At 43.6% G+C, this 21,764-nt stretch overlaps 1 protein-coding gene across 8 annotated transcripts in view; it reads left to right on the forward strand.

Moving 5' to 3' along the window:
* TRAF3IP3 (TRAF3 interacting protein 3) overlaps window positions 1-21,764 on the forward strand; it is a 28,012-nt gene continuing 6,248 nt past the window's right edge. The window contains exons 1-12 of one of the 8 annotated variants that reach the window (XM_039534902.1): window positions 50-241; window positions 6,831-6,971; window positions 7,725-8,139; window positions 10,798-10,930; window positions 11,776-11,833; window positions 12,113-12,137; window positions 12,678-12,707; window positions 12,997-13,092; window positions 17,822-17,893; window positions 18,316-18,456; window positions 20,113-20,250; window positions 20,955-21,090. In XM_039534902.1, coding sequence (XP_039390836.1) covers window positions 7,795-8,139; window positions 10,798-10,930; window positions 11,776-11,833; window positions 12,113-12,137; window positions 12,678-12,707; window positions 12,997-13,092; window positions 17,822-17,893; window positions 18,316-18,456; window positions 20,113-20,250; window positions 20,955-21,090 — 1,174 coding nt within the window. In that variant the 5' untranslated portion in view covers window positions 50-241; window positions 6,831-6,971; window positions 7,725-7,794. Of the gene's footprint in view, window positions 242-463; window positions 524-6,417; window positions 6,529-6,830; window positions 6,972-7,724; window positions 8,140-10,797; window positions 10,931-11,775; window positions 11,834-12,112; window positions 12,138-12,677; window positions 12,708-12,996; window positions 13,093-17,821; window positions 17,894-18,315; window positions 18,457-20,112; window positions 20,251-20,954; window positions 21,091-21,764 lie in introns of those variants that run through there. The other 7 variants (XM_039534903.1, XM_039534904.1, XM_039534906.1 and 4 more) reach the window with 7 other exon arrangements.

Consider the following 21,764-nt stretch of genomic DNA (forward strand, 5'->3'; position numbering starts at 1 on the left):
AGCAGAGACAGGAACCCGGGTTAAGTGTTGCGGCTTAGTACATTTCCTGTTTCAAAAAAAAAAAAAAAGAGCAGCAAAGAGAAGTCATTCAAACGAGATGTCAGTTGCAATGTGTTAGCACCCAGTAACCCAGGGCTCACCCTTCTCCTTTCTGGCATGGGGCTTAACTGAGGTCCGGGAGCAAAACAGGGCCTCTGAACATCTGGCGAATCCACCTAAGGGCTGCCCTTGCTGCGTAGAGGTAAGAACCTTTAGATTTGTGGCTAGCTATGGATGTACAGAAGAGAGGCAATTTGTGTCTTGTTTTTTTCCCCCGAGTTTCAGCCTGCATGATTGACACTGGGAGGCTGTAACATGAACCAGCAAGGGATTTTTTTTTCCCTTGAAGTTTGAGTGTTACAGCATGCAAAAGAGAGATAAAGGGCACGCTTATTAATTAGGAAGAGTAATTTTGGGTGGCCATGGAAAAAAATAAAACCCATAAGTCGCCAGCAAGGGCTCAGAAGTTTGCTCAGCTTGGGGGGTGAGTAATAGATCACACGTTTCTTTACGTTTCTTTCTTGCTTTAAAAGTTTGAAGGTATTTTGTGTTTAAATCAAGCGTATAAACAAGTCCCACTTCCTGGGATGCACAATAAGCAGGCTCTGTAAAGAATGTAGTCAGAGCAGGTAAGAAGGTAGCTGAGCAGCTTGTAATGAGAAAGAGTCTAACAAACACAGCCTTTGAGTACATGGCACACACCCGGATGAATAGGCAGCAGCACCCAAATTCAGCACTGGACTGGGCCATTTTTAAATTATGAAAAAATAAGCAGAGAAAAATATTTTTTCCAGGGCCTGAAAAGTTTGGAGGCCAGTTGTCTTTTTTTGGGGAGAAGGGAAGGAGTGAGTTCACATCCAGATCCAGTTTCTGAGGGTTTTCAGCTCTAGGGTGTTGGCATAGGCCCAATCATTATGTACTTCAATGTCAACGAAGCTGTTCACCAGACCTACCCTCAGCCTGCTGTGCTGAGGAAGATTGGGCATGAGAGAGAAAGCCCAGAACGAGGGCCACAATGAAACTATTAAGTCAAGAACATAAAAGCTGTGTGGAAACAACATTTTAAGTGTTTTATGTGAGTTGCCCAGTTCTGTGATTTCTCCAGCTGAAAGTCTGCAACAATAAAAACAAATGAATAGCAGATTTTGATGAGAGACAGAGGGGGACGAGTGGAAAAATTAAGTGAAAAAAAGGACATTTCAAGGACAGTGAGAGGTTCGAGAGTCAGCAGCATCTCCAAACAAATAATGCAAAAAAACAAAAACCCAAAACCCCAAAAGTACAGGGCCATTTAGAAAGTGATTCATTTCAATATTATCTTGGAAGTCTTCATTTTCCTAGTTGGCTGGGGGAGCATTTAAGGTGATGCGTTGATGGCTAGTTTGCATATATTTCTCCTACATAAAAGCATAAGCCCGTCGGATTGTTATTAAAAGGCTGTTCTCATATTGGAAAGGAGTTCTTCTAGTTAAAGGAAAACATTTCAGTGACATGCTCTGGCTGTGCCATTATAAAAAATGTGTTTATCTGTAGTGGTTTTTTTAATATTCTGTGGGGCAGGTTATTATCAAATCCCCCCATCTTTCCTCCCCCTTCCCCAAAACCTTACAAACTTTTTTAATTGATGCCACTAATTGCCCTCAGTGTTTCCATCAAAGTCAGTGATTTTCCAGTTGTTTGGGACAAATAAATGCTACTGAAATCGCTTATTTTTATTTGAGAGTGAACAAAGTTTAACCTGTTTTTTCAGAGACTAATTTTCCTTATTTTTTCTTCACTTTAGTTGATACATTTTTTCTTTCAGGCAGTCAGACTCTCAGACTCAAGAGTGATGGGAGCATAATAAGTACCTGGATAGAGAGTTCCCAGAACTTGGAAAGGATTTAGATAGGAATTTGATCTTATCTATCTACATCTCAATTAGTCTGTCTTTCAGCTCTGAGTGCAAGGGTGTATGAAGCTGTCTAGCTTACGAAGACATTAAGGACTGGAACAAATGGTTGCTATGAAAACAATATAATATATGTTAATGAGAATCTGAAAAATGTTTGCTAGGAATGGATATTACTACCACACTCTTAGCCTACTGCTCCAGTGGCAAGAGCCCAAGCTCAGAGACTTTATGCATATGATGAGTGCCAGTTTATGTTCTTGCCAAGTAACAGATGCTGGCATGTGTCCTCCAAAGCTCTGTGATCTGCTATGAATAGGAAACCTAAAGCTGGAAGAGAGCAGTCTCTCCCTATTTCCAATCTCAATTTCCAACCAACCGCCAGACATCATCAAAAACTTATTTTATTTTTTGTTTAAATGACTGTAAAAGGGCTGACTCTGCTCACAATGACACTGGTGTAAATCAGGAGTGCCTCCACTTAGCGATGTTACTCCCAGTTGACTTCTATACAACTCAGAGCAGAATGTGACCCTAAGGTAAAACCTTGGGTACTTATTAGAACTGCACCCTAATGATTGAATCATTTGATGTTCCCCAGTCACTAAGGTTGGGATTTTTCAAAAGCATTCCGCGTTGGCCTAACTCTGCTCCTGTTGAAGTGAATGGTAAAACTCCCACCGACTTCAGTAGGAAGAATTAGGTCAATGCTTCACACCCACTGAAAATCACGCCCTATGGGTACGTTTACACTGTAGCTGGGAGCATGTCTCCCAGCCCAGGGCTTGAGCTCCTCTTTGCCTTCTCCCGTCGATCAGGGTCTGTAGCTCTGGTTCTTAGTTTCCAAGTGTTCTTGTCAAGTGTGTCTTCCAAGCTGACAGCAACCTTCTTCATATCTTCCTTCAGCATCTCAAACTACCCTTTTTAGGAGATCTTTGTCCTGTGACTACTAGCTTTTGAACTCTCTGGCCAACACATCCTACATCTTGTCATTTCATGTGACCCAGTCGTCTCAGTCTATACTCCCTCAGCTTTTCTGTGATGGAAGCTACCTGAATCCTGGCTTGTACCATTTCATTGCATAGCTTGTCAGCTCTTGTCCTACCCAGCACCTGCTTGAGCATTCTCTTGTTGGCAGTGTGAAGTAGTAGTTGTTCTCTCTGCTTCACTGGTCAGCATTCTGACTCACATATCATGGCTGACTTAATCATGATCTTATACACTTGGCTCTTTAGTTTACCTGGCATATCCTTATCGCAGAGAATTCCTGCCGACTCTCTCCATTTACACCAAGCGCTCGTCAGGTTATCCCTAATATCTGCATCCACATCCCCATCATGGCTCCACAGTACACTGAGGTATGTAAGTTACTGCACAGCCTTTAACTCTGTACATCTAGTTTTACTGGCTTCATGTTGTCCCTCTCAACAAAGCATTGCATGTATTCCGTCTTTTGTCAGCTGATTCTTAAGCCGTTTTCTTCTAATGCAGTCCTCCATAGTTCTAGGTCCCTTTCCAGTTTGTATTCATCTTCACGGCACAAAAAGTATGCTCCATGGAGCCTCTCCCCTAATGTCCTGCATTGAGGCGTCCATTACAATCACAAGCAGGACTGGGTTTAAGGTTGATCCTTGATGTAGAGCTACACTCTCAGTGAATGCTTCTCACTACTGTTGTGCTATCTTCATATATATCCATCACAGTCCGAACATGTGTCTCTGGCAGATTGCATAACCAAAGGCACCACCAAAGCAATTCTCTAGGAACTCTGCCATAAACCTTATCTAAATCTACAAACATCAAGTGCAGCTCCAGGAATTTATTCCCATACTTCTCCTGCAATATTCAGGTTGCCAATACTGCCTCCATTGTTGACCTTCCAAACATAAACCCAACTGGGTTGTCATATTTTTGATGCTCCAGCTCCTGCTAAAATCTTTTCTCTATAATTCTTTCTAGCCATTTCACAGTGTTACCCATTAACTTGATGGTGTGACCCTGAGAGCCCCTTTATGCCAATTAGCAAAGAGTGCACTCAACAGTATATTTAGCCAAACTATGTCTCATAGAGTATCCTAAAAAAACGTGTGTGATGTATGTACGGGTTGTGTATCCAGAGTTATGTATTTATGCTGGAAATATGTTCTTAAAATATGTTGTGGAGGCAGTTGATAAACTAGCCTGCCCTAGACAAAGGAATGTGGATTTACTTGTCTGCATGGATCAAGCAAACAGTGGAAGAGAAAAACATCATGGCTTGATTACAAGCACAGGCCAATAGAAAGACATTTGTATCGAAGGTAAACAAAGTGATCAAGTGAATCCAAAAAAGCAAATTGACCCGAAGATGAGATGAAGAGGAGGCTTGGCACCTGCACCCCGAAGAACAAGCAGCAGGGGAGAGGAACTCTGTCTGGGTTTATATTCAAAGAACACATTTCAAAGGCTTTTTGGACTAAGAAGACAAAGGGATCAGCACCCTTTGATGCTGTGAATGGTGGATCCTTCTGCCTGAGTGGCTGGGGATGCTGATAGCTTGATGTGAGTGAGAAAGCTGCTCAGGCAAAGATTGTAGCTTGTTAAAGTTAAGTTTCAGTCACTAGAAAGTAGGTTTTGTTTTGTTTGTAACCAGACCTGTCTCTTTTCTTTTGCTCACGATCACTTAAATCTGTATTTTTATTAAGAAACATATTATTAGTTATACTAATAAACCATCCCCGTCCTGTTATATTAAAGTGAGGCGCATATCCACAACTGAGCCAACAGGCTGAGGTGTATTCTGTCTTTTTGGAGACAGGAGACTTTGTTAATTTCGATGAGCGTCCAAGTGAGAGGGACTGCACGCTGCAGAAAGATGCCTCTAGGGGACTCAGGAACCAGGGTTCACTAAATGTTACCTGCAAGGCAAAGTTTAGAATGGCAGAGTGTGGAGATATTTGCTGGTGAGGTGGACAGAGTGGTGTAGCAGGAGGCTGTCGCACTGTTTAAGCTCCAGGAAAGCTCTCTCTTGCTGAGGCAGAGAGGTAACACAGTGAGCTTATGGTTCTGGACTCCCTGAGAAGAGCATCACAGATGGGTTGGTAATTACTACATTCCTGCACATCTCCTTTACGCTTGAAGACAGGGACCAGGGTGCTCTTCCTCCACTTGTCGGGCATTTCCCAGTACAGAAAGTTGAAGAAGTCTGTCATCATCACCACGACCTCATGGGTGAATGCTTTAAACCAGGGGTTCTCAAACTGGGGGTCGGGACCCCTCAGGGAGTCACAAAGTTATTACATGGGGGGTCACAAGCTGTCAGCCTCCACCCCAAACCCTACTTTGCCTCCAGCATTTATAATAGTGTTAAATATACAAAAAAAGTGTTTTTAATTTATAAGGAGGGTCGCACTCAGAGGCTTGCTGTGTGAAAGGGGTCACCAGTGCAAAAGTTGGAGAACCACTGCTTTAAATGCCTCCTGTGGTACACTGTCCACTCCCACTGCATTCCCATGTTTCATCGTCTTCAGTGCTGAGGCTCCACACTGGTCGTAGGGCTTATGAAGCTGCTGCTTGCGCATACTTCCCACAACGATTTCTTCACATTCTCTTCATTGAGCAGTTTCTCATAAAACCTTGGCCATCTCCTAATGGTTTCACTACATTCCACCAGTTCTCTTCTATTTTCTTCTTTGACACACTTCGCAGCTGCCAAGTCTTCTGTGTTTCTTGGCTAATCTATATATTCCTTTCTCCCCTTCCTCTGTTAGTAGTTATGCATAAAACCCTTGAATGCCTTCCACAAGTGCCTTTTTTTTTTTTTTTTTTTTTGGTAGCAGGGCTTGAGCTAGTGTGCTAGAAATAGCAGTGTGGAAGCTGCAGCTCCAGTTACCAAAAAAACTACTCAGCTATCCACCCACGCTCAGACCCAGGGGGTCAGATGGGCTTGAGAATCATCTGAGCTGCAACATCCACACTGCTGTTTCTAGCATGCTAGTTCGCTAGCAGGAGTCTGTCTCACTCGGCAGGGAGCATCGTTCCCAGCTGCAGTGCAGATATACCCTAAATGGCCAGATATTCCAAAGAGCTTCGCACTATCCTCAGTGGGGATAGAGAAGATTCTCCATTGCTCTGAATGGAAGCTGCTGGCTCTGAGCACTTTTGAAAATCTGGAGACGGGAATTTGCTTTTTTCGCTCATTTGCACCTGTATCAATCCACAGTAACTCCACTGGAGTCAATGGAGATAAAACCAGGGTGAGTGAAAGGAGAACCAGGCCCTCGGTTTGGATCCTGTTAGCTAGTCAAAATAAAATGGATATTCCATCCCAGGGCTGCAGTGTGATACTCCTCCCCCCAACGCCCAGAACCGAGCAGGGCAGTCCCCTTCATCACACACTGTGTGGGCACTAGGACCCAGGCGATGCCCTCCACCGCCTGCACCCCACCAGCTATGTGTCCTTGAGGAAAAAGTGCAGGCTAATAAGGAGGTGTAGGAGGGAAAATGTAACGTTTTAGGGATTTTGTCAGCATGTGTCATGTTATGGTCTGTTTTCTCCCTCACTGGTGAAGAGGAGAAGACCCAAACACCTTCCATGTGGCCACAATCTAGTAAAGCAAGTAAGAGAGAAGCTTGCAAGTGAGCAAAGAATTTTGTAGGAGGAAGTGGAGGGAAGGGATTATCATTCACTCTGCACATGTACACAGTGTAAGGAGGTAATGCCCAAACAAAGGAGCTCATTCTTAGGGCAGGCCTCTGGTGCAACCTACCTGCTTTGCTTGAGCTATACACAAACAGAAGTGGAGGCAAAGAGACTGGGCTGAGCAGTGCCATTCAGCTCTCCTGCTTGCTCTCCCCTCATCTTGAGTCCAACAATGTTTCTAACAAGAGTAAACATTAATGTATTTAATATTTACAACAGAAGGGGACAGGAGGCAGTGCCACTAGCCAGGAGAATTAAGGACACGGCATTACAGCCAGACAAGCTTTGGTGAGGAAAAGGAAAGAAAAACGTGCAGAGTGCAAACTGGAATGTACCATTTAAGTCAAGCTATTGCAAAAGGTGAGTGGAAAGGAAGGGGAGCTGAAATAATGCAGCACTCAACATTACCATTATCTTCAGATAGTAAGGGCTCTTAAAACTGATGAGACAGAAACAACATGGGATTTTTCCAAAGGTTCTATAGAAAAACCCATGCAGACAAGCTCCGTGTCCCAGGCCTCTCTGGGTGTGCACAGAAGGCAAACAGGATTTAGAAATACATGCAGCTGCATGAAAAGTAAATTATATAATAGCAAATTTCCTACATCTACAGTTAGTCTTTGGGAACAGACTGGAAAAATATATGTATGGAGAAAAGGAATGCAAGGCCACTACTTCGGAAATACCAGGAGCCATTATTCTTGCTGCAGTCTTACTTTTTTAGGTGGGTCAAGGGGTTATAACTAGGAGCAGCGGGCTGAAACTGAGCAAAAAAAAAAATGTAGACCAAACAGCAGGAGGTATTTGATAATGGCAAGATCTAAGATCGAAGAATAAATCTCCCAAGGAAGGTGGTAGAAACTTCATTATTTTGAACATGATTGAAACTGAACTGGATAAAACACTGGAAAATCTACTTCAAGGAGCAATCCTTTATTAGCGTGTGGGGGGGGGGAATAGAGAGATGTTGGGAAAAGGATGCCACCTGCATCCACTGAATAAGGAGAATATTCCTAGAGTTGGGGTGTCTCATACATTTATTCAGCCTCCAACCTGATCATTTGTTTTCACTTAAAATGTCTCTCCCTCCCCCATCCCCTTTGGTTTCATTAGGAAAGAACTTCACCAAAGCAGCCAGGAGATCATCACAGGTTGGTGTGTTGTGTGTGGAGCCGTGGACAATATGATCAGTCAAACTGAGACGTCCCCACGTCGGTGCAGGCGTCTGAGTGAGAGTTATGACGAGAAGTGTGAGCGCTGGCAACGGACCCGTGAGAGCTTGTGGAGGAGAAACAATGTCACCACATGTCGCCATGTGAGGCAATGTCGGAAAAAGGAGGCAGAGGAGCAGTCCCAGAGCCCCCGCCAGAAAGAGTTCCTGAAGAGAAGGAACTTAGCCACCGAAGAAGAAAAGAAACAAGTGAGGTTTCCTACTGGGACACCGGCATCTCCAGGACTAGAGCGTGCAACAGGCACCCCCAAGGAAGCATCCTCCTGGATGGATTTGAGGTCACCCACATCCCTCCAGGTAACAGCTGCAGCTATGACAATCATACTTTTCATAGATGGTTGGCTACTGACTATGGGCCTTATCCAATGTTCACTAGAATCAATGGGAGTCTTTCCATTGACTACAAGAGGTTTGGGATTAGGGTCTAAATATTTGATGGCAAAAAACTGAGAATTCAGTGACAAAAATGGATATTTCCTTGATGATTCCCAAACTTGATCAAGGGCAAGATTTTGTCCTGTCACTCTCGTTGTGTTCCTCTCCTGCTTTCAAAATCTTGAACTTTGACCCAGAGGGAGATTTGCAGCCATTTCTCGTAGTTCAAACCTGCATTTTGGTAGCAAAATAATTGTTTTCCACTTGTGCAAATTGCCTCTCATTCTCATCAAAAGATCTGAGATGATCACCATAAGCAGTTGGCTTTCTTTGGATGAACCTATGGATGCATGATTTCCCACCAGCATCTTTAGTGGGAGGAATTTTCTCATGTTGAGTTAGTAATGAGTGTCTGATTGTGTCCTAATTTCAGCATCCTTCTTACAAACTACACATTATCCTATATTTAGGCTTGGAAGTATTAGATTTTTATCAGTAAACATTGGTAAACATTGATATCACCACACATATACAACCAATCAAGTATTTTCGATAGTAACCAAAATTTACAGATAGGCAAAGTTTTAAAAATGCTGTTTGAGAACTTATTGGAGTTTGATTTAAGGATATTTACTTTGTATATTTTGACAAGTAATGTTGACTGCCCCATAATTTCTCTCAACTGTGAAAAATTAAATGGATAAAAATCAAAATGACTCTGCCAAGCCTACCGATGTTATACGTAGCCAGCAGTGAACCAGATGAGCCAATGCATTTAATAAAACCAGATTACGATCATACATAAATGCTCCAGAGTCAGACAATCAGGTTGTACCTTCTAAACTCACAGCCTTTCAAATGAAATAATCCCCCCCATCTGTTTTCGTACCTAAGTAAAGTTATCCAAGGGTCTTTTAACTTAAATGAACAACCAAGGACAATAAAATAAAAGCACAGACATGTCCTGGGGGCTCCTCTACAAGGCATGAGTGTGGAGGACAATTATTTACCTCATGCTACCGTTTACTTCTTTTGATCGCTGGGTTTAATTACAAGCCAGACAGCAAGACCTTGGAGCAGGCGTTCACATGCTTGCAGCCCATGAGCCTGTAACTTTGGCTGCAGAACTACTCTCATCCTAGTACCTGCAGGGGGCTCTGAGAAACTGAAGTAAGGGAGAAAAGAGCTCATGCTCTTACTACCAGAGATCCTGGAGAGGCACTCAGATATAACTCTGATGAGTGCAGAACAAATATCTAAGCCTACAACTAGCCAGGTGCTAGCAGCAATGCCAGCCAGGAGCTAACTCAGGGCATCAAAAGCTCTTTTCTTACTCTGCGTGTGGTTAGTGAAGCAACTGCCCTCCTGGCCTCTCAGAGGCACTTTCTTTCCCTGCTGCTTCACAGTCTACCAGCAGTTAGCAGGTTCCCCCACTGCCCCATCAGTGTTGCTGAGTGGCTACACCTTGCACTGACTCCAGTGGGAGTTGAGGGTGCTCAGCACCTTCTGAAAAATTAGGCCTTGAACCCAAAAATCACTGTATCCCTCAGTCTCCACCCATATTATTCCCCAGGTCAGTTGCACAGTCTATACCAGGGGTGCTGTGCCGAGTCTTCATTTATTCACTCTAATTTAAGGTTTCACGTGCCAGTAATACATTTTAACGTTTTTAGAAGGTCTCTTTCTATAAGTCTATAATATATAACTAAACTAGTGTTGTATGTAAAGTAAATAAGGTTTTTTAAATGTTTAAGAAGCTTCATTTAAAATTAAATTAAAATGCAGAGCCCCCCGGACCATTGCCAGGACCCAGGCAGTGTGAGTGCCACTGAAAACCAGCTTGCGTGCCGCTTTTGGCACGTGTGCCATACAGAGCAGGTGCAAGGATGTTTTGCACCCTAGGCGAAACTTCCACCTTGCGCCCTCCCCCATCCCCCTGCCCTGAGGCGCCCCTCCTCCACCCTGAGGCACCCCCCCCGGCTGCTCCCCACCCCCCATGCCCTGAGGTACCCCCCACCCCGCCATGGCAGCTCCCCTCCCTCAGCCCGGGGAGCCGTGCGGCAGCTGCCCACCCCAGCTCACCCCTGCTCCGCCTCCTCCCCAAGCACGTTGTCACTGCTTCACTTCTCCTGCCTCCCAGGCTTGCGGCGCCAATCAGCTTAGGCGCCGCAAGCCTGGGAGGCGGGAGAAGTGAGGCACCCACGGCGTGCTCAGGGAGGAGGCGGAGCAGGGGTGAGCTGAGGCGAGGAGTTCCCCTTTGTGCCGCCCCCCCCGCCCCTACTTGCTGCAGGCAGCCCTCCCTGCGCCCCCCTACCCCAGCTCCCTCCACCTAAATGCCGGCGACGACCAGGGCAGCCGAAGATCCAGTCGCCGCCAAAGAAAATGCCACCCCTCAAATCCTAGCGCCCTAGGCGACCACCTAGGTCACCTAATAGGTTGCACTGGCCCTGGTGTCATAGGTTACCTACCCCTGATCTATACAATTCAAAGTGACACCATGCCACTTGGTTAGTTGCTTCCCCTTTTCTCTCCTGATTTTTAATAGGCCATTATAAAAATTAAACTCTCATTTCATTTCAGAACAGCACCTCCATGATTCATCACAAACATCCCCAGCACAGTCTCAATGATCCTCGCACGCAGAACAACTGGCACTCCTGTGGCATTTCATCACAAAACATCCTCCCCAAAGACATCTCCAAGCTTAGCCGAGGTACAAGAAGACTGGCTAAATGAGGCTTAGGCTTTGCAAAAGGGAACTCAAGCTTACTGGGATCTGGGGGCTGCATTTTATTTAAACCTCCGAGGTTCAAGGGAATCACCTGGATTATTTTGGTTTGGACTCCCAAGCAGGCAGAGAAAGAGGATCTGTACTGATAAAGAATCCCCTCAGGTGCCAAATTACAATGTGCTGGAACCTGCACCTCTGAAAATCAATGGGTGTTTTGCCTCTGAATTGCATGGGAGCAGGATCAGACACAATACTAACACATGCCAAAAGAGTTCCTGTTCCTAGAAGCCCTGTTCCAGTGCTTAAGGAGGATGTTCTGTATCAGCCAAATCTGACATTTTTCCCTTTCCAAACCCTGCATGATAAGAATACGTTGATTCACCAGGTGCTATTCTTTGTGCTGAGTCAGTAATGACCTCGGTGCCCCAGCCTGCTGCAAAATGGCACTGTGCTGCAGAGGGAGCCATACAGACGTAAAATGGAGGCTCTGAACACTTATGATCATTAAAATCTCCATGGCACTTTTCTCAGAAATAGGCGTGTTTGCCAGTAGCTTGGCCAAATTTTAGCTTAGGTAAATTACTTAAATTCCACTTGTATTTTCAGCTGCATACTCCCGCCCTAAATTGTTGTGTTATGCTGCCGTGTGCAGTTTAAACTGCCATGTGTCATCCCAGCGATGGCTGAAATAATCCCTATATATAGTTGGTAAAGTACTTTATGAGCCTTCAGAATGAAAGGTGCAGCTGTGAATGAGGGGTTTTACACTAGCTATCTGCTGACAATTTAGGAACCAGTAGCCCACCCTCTCAATTTTATCTTAACAGGCACTCAAACATTAACAGATTCTAGTGCAATAAAGAAAAATTCAAGCCAACAAACAGAGTAAGTATTTTGTCATCTATCCTATTAGGAGCACATTCTTCCTGCTTCTGCAGGGCTGGGGATTCATGGATACCTGTAAAGGCACTTTGACATATTTAGATGCAAGGTGCTATACAAGTGTAAAGAATTATTTTTATTGGCGTTATTTATTGTTCTATGAATCGTCATATGATTGCTCCTCTTCCTAGCAAGTATCTTCAGCACACCCATTCTTGTGATCTTTTTCATAAATCTGTATCACGTCCATCTTAAGCAAATCCTTGTCTTTTTTTATTTTAGCTGTGGAATAGCAGTGCTAGATAAGGTAAGCAAAATGTATGAATAACCTGTACGGAAATGCCTACGAGAATCCTGTTGTCCTAAGAAACATTAACGTTAATGGACCAAATTCTGCACTCCCAGGGTTTGAACAGTGTCAACGAAAGCAGGATTTGCTCCTGATTATTTCTTCTTGGAATGTAAATGACAGATTGCTGGAAACTAATTTACTGACAGGAAGATCTATGACAGTACATCTAATGCAGTAGACAGGGACAGTCTTGTTCCAGGGAAAGCACTGATTGCAGTGAAATACCTACTTTGGGTTGAGCCAATGAATGACAGAACAGCTATATTACTGCACAAGCCTAAGCACAGTAAAGGTCTGTACAGCTTATTAGCATTGCCCAGAGAATGTGATAACTTAGGGTTCCCATTTAATTCTTGTTAGAACTCATACCACTGATTGCAGGCTCTGGCGAGATCGTTTCCTTTATGGACTAAGTGACTGATTTTAAAATATAATCAAATAGAAGGTTTGCACAAACTGAATCTGGATTTTACTGCACTTTTCTTTCACTTTTAGGAAATCATTCAACTTTCCAACTACCTCAAGGTAAGCACAAAAATGATAAATACTGTTCTAGAAATGGGTGGAGGGTGCGTGTGAGGATGTAGCTTTTACTAAACTGGTATCATGCACCTAGTTTTAAGGTGGCCAGAAAAACAAAAGGAGCAGCTACTGAAGCCCAGGGAATAAGTTCCCAAAACACAGTGAGGAGTAAAAATAGCTCTAATGAGTCCTAGAGGGGAAACAAGTCACCCCTGGATGTCCAGATGAACTAGGGTCAGTGAGACACATTCAGAGCACCTATATTAGCCTGGCTTTCTCATTTTGCCTACAGGAGGCGTTACATCGAGAACTGCTGCTGAAGCAGAAGATGATGATTTTACAGGAGCTTTTATCCACATTGCTGCAAGCATCAGAAAAATCTTGGAAGGTACCAAATGGCTATGCTGCCTACCTCTAGTCGGCTTTAGGATTATGCCAGGATCTGCCAGGGCAGAGTCCCATGCGTGCAAGGGGGAAAACCCCATCAGGTCTTGCTTATTTCTGCCAGCTGAATTCCAGCTCTGCTTCTGGTCTTCTAATTTTGGGATTATCCTTCTCTCCTAAAGGAGAAGATGGTATAGCTCTGAAGCTGAGCCGTGTCTGCAAGGGGACATGACTGAGCTCAGAACTATTTAGCATGTGAATATCATCGCCCTTCCTCCCAAAATTGTTTCATTTTAGAGCCAACTGAAAAACAACTCTCCATTGTTATGAAAACTTTCTTTTTTGTTTGAAATTTTCATTCTTTTTTTTTTAATGCTTTGGACAAAAAATGTTGGGATGAAATGTAAGTTTTCATTAAGTTTTGAACTAAAAATGTTTCTCGTCATGTTTCTTTTTAAAAAAGTTTTGAGGATTTTTCCCCATTTTCTGTCACTCATGTTTCGCCCCCTTTTCCAGTAGGAAAAAAGTCTAAGATCGTGGGGGGAAAAGACCATAAAAAAATCTTAATTGCCCCCCTGAAAAAAAGTTTTCATTTTGAAACAAACTTTTGTTTCAATTTTTTTTAGGAAGGGGAGACCAAAAAAGATCTGAGCCAAAATGAATTTTTTCACACCATTTTTCATTCAGATTGAAGCACCATTTTTTCAATTGAGAAAACACTGATTTAAAAAAAAAAACCACCCCATTTTGTGTATTGAAACAAAGGGAGAAAGAGGAATTTTAACAAGAGGGATAGCCTCGGTAAGCTCTGCAACTGCTTGTTTCTGTGTGTTCTCCTGCCAAAAGCTGCCAAGATGAGGTGCTAAATAACAGTGCCAAGAATGAATCCAGAACCGAACGGAGCAGGCGTCTCAGTTTAAACCGCCAATGTATGGGAAAGAATTTCATTCTGATGAAGGTGCTAGACTCACAATCCTGGAGGCTGAATATATCTATTCATCCGCCAAAACAGATACAACACAGACAGCAGCAGCGCAAGCTTCTCCCACGCACTGTATCTCAATCCTTTCTTGATATATGTTGGAGGGAGCCCCTTCAAGTTAAAGTCTGTTCACTTTTTTGCTGCTCCGTTGAGACAAGGAGATGACGTAGAGCCAGCTGCGGCAGCAGTTTGTGTTATATGGACACTCTTCACAAAGCACAGGCCCAGGGCCCTGAATCAGCAAAACACTTAAACAAACACACTCTTAAGTGTTCTGCTGAATTAGGGCCTCCATCCCCCCAAATCTAGTTCCCATGGCTCACCAAACAGGCAGCGGATGGTAACAATTTCTGATTACAGCTGACCCAGAGTAGATTTTTTTAACCAGCAGCCTGGAGGTGACATTAAGCAACTACTTCTGAAAAGTATAAGCCATTATGGACTAGGTCATAAAGCACATTTTAAAATAGAAATTTAAAATCAAGTTGCACTGCAACATATGCTGTTAAAAAACGTTAATTTGGAACTAGACTTAAAAAAAAAAAAGATCTTAAAGAGTTCTGTCAGAGCAGAGGAGCCAAGCGATTGGGTGAGATGGAGCAAAAAATGTGTTAAGATGTACTGCGGTTTGAGACTTCCTCCGTAAAATGCTTCTGACAAATATAATACGAGCAGGAAAAAACACGCTGACACACACGCTGGCAGGAAGTAGCCATGAAACCTCAGATTAGAAACAGGTGGGTGCACTTTGCTTCTTAATGTCTTTGCTATAGAAAATAGATTTCTCTGCTCCCTCTGCTTTTAGCCTTTCAGGAGACAATCAACATTTATTTGTTGCTGGTGGTGTAGCCAACAGAGCAAACAAAGTAAATGATATTTAGAAATTGGTCCTCTGGGAATAGTTTAGCACATATGATGAAAAAAACAGGCCAGGGGGAAAAACGCTCAGAGAGGCTTCTGCAAGACCACGGTTGGCAAATGAAGTTGCCAGACTCTTAGGGGTCCCATCTGGAAGCCTCTCTAAAGCAAATTAGGTGACGGTTGCCATGTCCATAACTAGCTGAGGCACCAAACCTTGAGGCAGCATTTTAGAACCAGTAGCTCCTACTATAGAAAGTCTGAAGGGAAAAGAAAAATGTGATCATGCTATACAACAATGGTCTGGTCATAATTACACTGCGAATCCCTGTCGGATCCTACTTAATATTTGTGGGTGCATCTAGACCAATATAATGAATGTGTTCATCAGTACAACAGGAATATATCTAACAGCTGGGCCAAGGGGCTACATTCAGGACTGTAGGGTTCCATTTCCTCTGAGTTTTATTCCTAGCTCTGCCACCAACCTTCAGCAACCCGCATAACCGATCTGTGCCTCCGTTTCCTCGTGTGCAAGCAGCAGGATAACAACAGGGCTGTTGTAAAGTTTAATTACTGTTTGTAAAATACTTTGAGATCTTCAGAGGAAAGGAATTAACTAAGTTTCATGTTGTTACGGTAACCAGTGATGATTTTTTTAGGCCTGTCTTTTGAAGTGTAAAAACACCACCGGAATATATTTTTTCCCCATCCCCCAAAATACTGTCTGACCTTGGGAAATTTGGGACATTTTCTGCATAGTTTAAAGACTCTTTCCACCCACTCGCTGCCACTTTCAGGGTTCACTTTTCTCCATTTTATTTGGCATGGGCATGGTGCTTGAACAAAGGGAATGCAGTCCAAAAACAATGCTTAAAATTGCTTCTTTAAACCAGGAATTTAAAATGACAGGTTTAAAAAAAAGCAGAGAGGGAGGGAACATTAGATACAGTCTACCAATCATGGGCTAGCCAGGACACCGCAGAAAACCAGCTGTGATTCGCTGACAGCTGAACAGGGATGCAGCAGAGGGAGGATTTTGCAGCCAGGTATTTTGGAGTGGCGACTGACCATAGATGTCCCAATTTTGGGGAGCCCAACCTGAAATCCACAGTACCAAGCATCCGGAGCTTCTATTGACTCCACACAGAATTGAGGTCATCCAGTCTCTGAAAATCGGGCCCGAGGGGTACCCAAGGATTGAGGCATCCAAAGTCAGCGGCCACTTTTGCAAACACTGGGCCTCCGACTAACTTTGAGCTCCCTTCTGTGCCGCCTTCAGGCCATTGAGGCAGGGATCTGCGAGAAGTGTGAGCTGCCATCTTAAGAGAACTCAAACATGAGGAACAACCCTAATGTAACTGTGAGAATGAACAGCTAAGAGAGGCATTGTGGTGTCTTCTTAGCAATCCCTTCTGGGCTGGAAAATACAACCTGAGCCTTGTCAACAGTTTTAAGTTTCGCCACCATGGGTATGTTGGTCAGGGGTGGGTTTTTTTTCCCCCACATGTAACCATCATAGCTGTGCTGGCAAAAGCCCAGTGTAAACACAGTTATTCTGGAGAAAGAATCCTTTCGCGGAGTAGAGCTTACTCCATTCAGGGAAATGGTCTAAGTTACGGGGACCAAAGGGCTCCTGCGGATGAAAGCTGCATCTCCATTTGAGGGGAGGAGGGAGTTTGCTGGTATAAATCTACTAGTACCAGCAAACCCTGTCAAGTATAGACAAAGTCTGATTCTCCCATCTGGCCCTCTGTGCTCACTTACACTCATATAGAGTGGGTGAGAAATGCTACCACTCTGACTTGGCAATGCTTTACATCCACTTTCCACAGGCTTAAAAAGACTGTCAGTAGAATCTGGCATGAAGTCTCTTCCGGTAGCTTGCATCTAAAAATATCTCTCAAAATTCCCCCCCCCCTCTTTTTTTTTTTTTTTTTTTTTACACAATTGGCCTCTAGTTTGTTATGGGAACTGATGGCTGGATTTATTGGACTTTACACTTTTTGGGCTGGGATGCGCAAACATCTCTGTGTTGACAGAGTGCCCGGCATGCCAGGGCTCGGATTTTACGTGGGGCCTCTGGATGCTACCATGATATAATATTAAATAATAACCCAATGGATGTTAAGCGTGGCTTCGCACAATAGTGAGTGGCAGTGGTGCTGACATCCTTCAGATCAGAGGTGGAAGACGAGAGTCCAGGCAAGCACTTTGCTAGAAGCCTTGCCTGGATTTGCATACAGCCTGCATTTTACAAATCCAACTGCAAAACCTGATTAACACTGAAAAAAAAAATATGACTCAGTTTCCCCATTCCTCTCTCCACCCTCAACAAAGCTCCTTGTAGTACAAACCCAATCTGTTTTCTATGGAAAAACAGACAAGATGCTGAGACAAGATGCTGCCACCAGCTGGAGCCGTAAGCCAAAATTTTGTTGCAAGAGAGAACCGTGAAGCAGAAAACAAGGCTGTGGGCGGGGGGGGGGACGACGACGACTTGGGAGCAGTTCTGTTCTCAGTACAGATTCTTCCAGAGTAACCATGTGACTCCTTTGCGCCTTTAACTTTTCTGAGAGCTCCTGCGTTCCTATAATTGATAGAGCTGGCTAGGAAAAAATGGGGAAGGGAGGAGGAACTGCAAGTGTTTCATTTTTTTTTCCTTTTTTCAAAACTTTGAAATTCTAAATTTTTCCCCACTTATTTTTGAAATTTTGAAAGTTATTCTAAACTTTGACTTTGAAAATAATTTGGCCAGCTCTGGGTATGACACTAGAAGCAGAAGAAAAATCAGAAACATGAGTGAGCCAAAGTATGATGGATTCACTTGGAAATCTGCAGAGGTTGTTATGTAATTCAGTATTCCAGACCTTGCCTCAATTGTTTCTTCCAGGGTCAGCTGAATGAAGACAAATTAAAGGGTAAACTGAGGGCCCTTGAAAATCAGCTTCACACCTGTGCCCAGGTAATGTATGAGACTTTTTTTTAAAAAAGCAAAGAGAACAGATAGAAAGAAAAAAATTTGCATCCAAGTAAAAACAAAGAACAATGTAATTAGATCAGGTCTTACTTTCCAGAAGGCTTTTATTAAATAGGGTGAAAAAATTGTTATATAGTTTGCTGCAGTTTGTTGCATTTATCCATGTACGTGCTAATACTCAGATCCAGTGAGATCATTGAGACCGGGCAGTAACCCATCAAAGGTAGTGGTGTTTGAGACATTTAAAAGTGAATCAGGACAAAGTTGTGGAGAATGTATTAGAGAGAGAGCAATCCTGAACTGGATCCTGGTGGATCTTTTTGAATTTCTAGCCTTGTCTCTCACCAGTGGGTTAAGAGTCCATTGATAATATTTAATCAACTGTCAATTCAATTGTCCCTTTAAAGAATTACTCAAAGGACAGTGTGAAGAGAATCCTGATGGAGATGGAGGACCAAAAGCAGACCTACGAGCAGAAAGCAAGAGAAGCTCTGCAGAAGCTGCTGGAGGAGAAACTCCAAGCAGAACAGCAGCTACAGAATACTCAGGTGAGGAACATGAATCCCACAACAGATGTCCCAGCTAGGGGGACGGGCCCGTTTTCAGGCTGCTGAAAAATATAATCACACGGCCAGTTCAATAACGTTGGGCCCAATCCTGCTCCCCGTGAAATCACTGGAAAACCCTGGGGCTTTAGTGAGAAGAGGATTGTCCCTTTTACCATCTTCAACAACTGTACAAAATAATATATTTTAACTACTGAACAAAGGTGAAAGTGGTGGTCCTTCCCCTCTGCCCCCTACCCTCCAGCCCCATACTTAACAGTGCAATGCCTCATAATAAGTTTGGGTGCGTGTGTGTAGGCATATTTCAGTTGTCTAAGCCAAATGATGGGTGATTAAATAACATGGTGGGAAGGAGAAATACTGCTGCTTTGGGCAGCTTCATGGTTTATAACCTCGATGTTGCTGTGTTTTTTAAACGTACGTCCAGAGCTCTGGACGGGTGCCCTTTGGTGGGGCTTTTTTTAGACCAAAATCCTAACAAATAATGCATGCATCCGATGAAGTGGGTATTCACCCACGAAAGCTCATGCTCCAATACGTCTGTTAGTCTATAAGGTGCCACAGGACTCTTTGCTGCTTTTACAGATCCAGACTAACACAGCTACCCCTCTGATACCTAACAAATAATGTCATTATGAGTCCTCCTATGCCACATTTGTCCACTGGGCCAGGGAACAAAGTAGCATTTTCAACACTGGAAAACAAAACACTATGACAAAGCAGCACAGAAATAATCTGTTTTAAATCTACAGAAACACACAAGAGTTCAGGTAATCCCTTATGTCAAACTCACGGCAGTTATACTAAACACTCCTCTTGTATATACAGTCTGAGGCTACGTCTTCACTTCCCGCCGTATCAGCGGGTAGCAATCGATTTCTTGGGGATCGATATATCGCGTCTCATCTAGACGCGATATATCGATCCCCGAACGCGCTCCTGTCGACTCCGGAACTCCACCAACCCGAACGGCGGTAGCGGAGTTGACATGGGGAGCCGCGGACATCGATCCCGCGCCGTGAGGACGGTAGGTAATTCGATCTAAGATACTTCGACTTCAGCTACGTTATTCACATAGCTGAAGTTGCATATCTTAGATCGATTTCCCCCCCGTAGTGTAGACCAGCCCATATATGTACCTTTAACTTCCAGAATGAAAAGCTCCTGCTTGTTTCTCTCCCCCCCATCAGGTGGCACCATATTCTAATGTGTCTCTGTGCTACTTCACTACACAGAAACAGGGCAATGCAATCATGTTATATTACAAATGCACAGAACCTCCTTTCCCCTTGCATTTCCCAGAGGTGTTAGAGAGAGTGCTGTCAGCATACAACCTTGAAAGAGAAAACCCTACACATTCATGTGTGCACGCGCTTGGATTTTGCTGCGCTGTATTCATTTCAATGAGGGGAATGGGGAATATTTAAAGGAGGGTACCAGGTTGAGTTTATCGCTAGCTCTGTCAGTTGAGCTTGTGCTTGTAAACGTATAGGTGCAAGATAAAAGCCGGCATTAAACAGATATAAGAGCTGTACCAGTTTAACTAAACCAGTATAAAATCACACCGTGCAGCAACGTTGTGTGTAGATCAGTCCTAAGCTAACAACGTTGCGTCCTGGATGTTGTTTTGTTCTTCAGAGGACCCTGGCAGTCACAGAAGACGACTGTGCTCTCTGGAAAGAACACTATGACACATTAAAAACAGAGTGGAGTGAGACAGCCACTAATCACACTGAACTGGAGAACAAGCTCTATGTTTTGCAGAACCAACTGCAAGTAAGCTCATTCTCTACCGTATGGTTGTCTTGTTGCCTCTGCCGCTCTGGTCAGACTGTCAGAGACCACGGATGTCTGACCATGAATGGGTTAAATTCAAACACAACTCCACCATGGCAAAGGTTTTATCTATATCCTCTTCTAAATCACAGTATTTAGGTGATTATAAGATTTTCCCCAGGCTGGAACTTTGTTTTAAAAGTTTATACACTCATTAAATCTATGTAATGTCATGTGCTCCATATGACTTTAACCCTGATGTCCCAGCCATCTAGTTCAGGTAACCGAATTCCCCTTGAGACTGAGTTGCACACTGTATTCTTTTGTGTGGCATTTCTATTCACTGTTAAATAGCCACCATATTCCACTTCAGAAGAGGCTGGATTGCAATTATAGGCCAAGTGGGTCCTGTAGCAATGGAATCAATTACACAATGAAATACATGTTTCTAGGTGTGCAGAAACTTCGGCATACACCTATGCAGGCCAGAGATTGAGGCCAATTTGAAAACAAACCCTTTCCTTTTTTGGTTAAACAATACTGTGTTATTTACAAGTCAGACAGGACCAGATTTTCAGAGGTGTTGAGCACTCAGCTCACTTTGACTTCTGACAACCAGGCCCACGTTGTGTTTTCTTTGAATTGTTAAGTATAACTTCTTTACCAACCAATGCCCTGATGCTGAGGTTCTTTCTTGAACATAGTGGGCAGACACGCAGAATGATCAGCTCCACCAGGCCCTGCGTAACTTGGAGAGTGAGCGTGAAGATCTCTATTCGAGAATCGAGGCTCTACAAGCAGACAACCAGCTCAGAATGGAGCACGTCAGTGCAATGGAAGGTACCGACTTTGCAAAGGGAAGAGCAGGATCCGTAATGGCAGAGGTTTCTCCCTGACAAGTTACCGTCAGCAAATACTTTTTTAAGAATCCCAGTTGCTAAAGCCCGACATAAAAAAACCGCCTTCCTTTAAGCATTTTGAACATCTCAGCTTGGAAGCAGACTCTGGTTTCCAAAAGAGATCCTAAATTAAGTTTTATTCAGTTTTCTCCACCTAGCATGACTGAGCTATAAGGAGATCAAGTGAGTTTCCCAAAAGAAAGGGTGGTCTGGGAGCCAAGAGATCTCGGTTGAATCCCCAACTCTGTCACAGGTTCTCTGTGTGCTCTAGTCTACAGCAAGTCACTGCATCCTTATGCCTCAATTTCCCTACCTGTAAAATGGGGCTATTACTAACCCACCTCATATGGTTGTTGACAAATTCTTTAACATTTGAGCTACATGGGAACAGTGCTGGGCATTATGAGGCCATAAATAAATGCTAATCATATTGACAAGTGGCAGTTCAGACAAGCAGTATCATGCGTCTGTCGAAGTGGGTATTCACCCACAAAAGCTTATGCTCCAAAACGTCTGTTAGTCTATAAGGTGCCAAAGGACTCTGTTGCTTTTTACAGATCCAGACTAACACAGCTACCCCTCTGATACTTGATAGTTCAGACAGGGGCACTGAAA

The sequence above is a fragment of the Mauremys reevesii genome, linkage group 4 (genome assembly GCF_016161935.1).
Source record: "Mauremys reevesii isolate NIE-2019 linkage group 4, ASM1616193v1, whole genome shotgun sequence".
NCBI classification, from domain to species: Eukaryota; Metazoa; Chordata; order Testudines; family Geoemydidae; genus Mauremys; species Mauremys reevesii.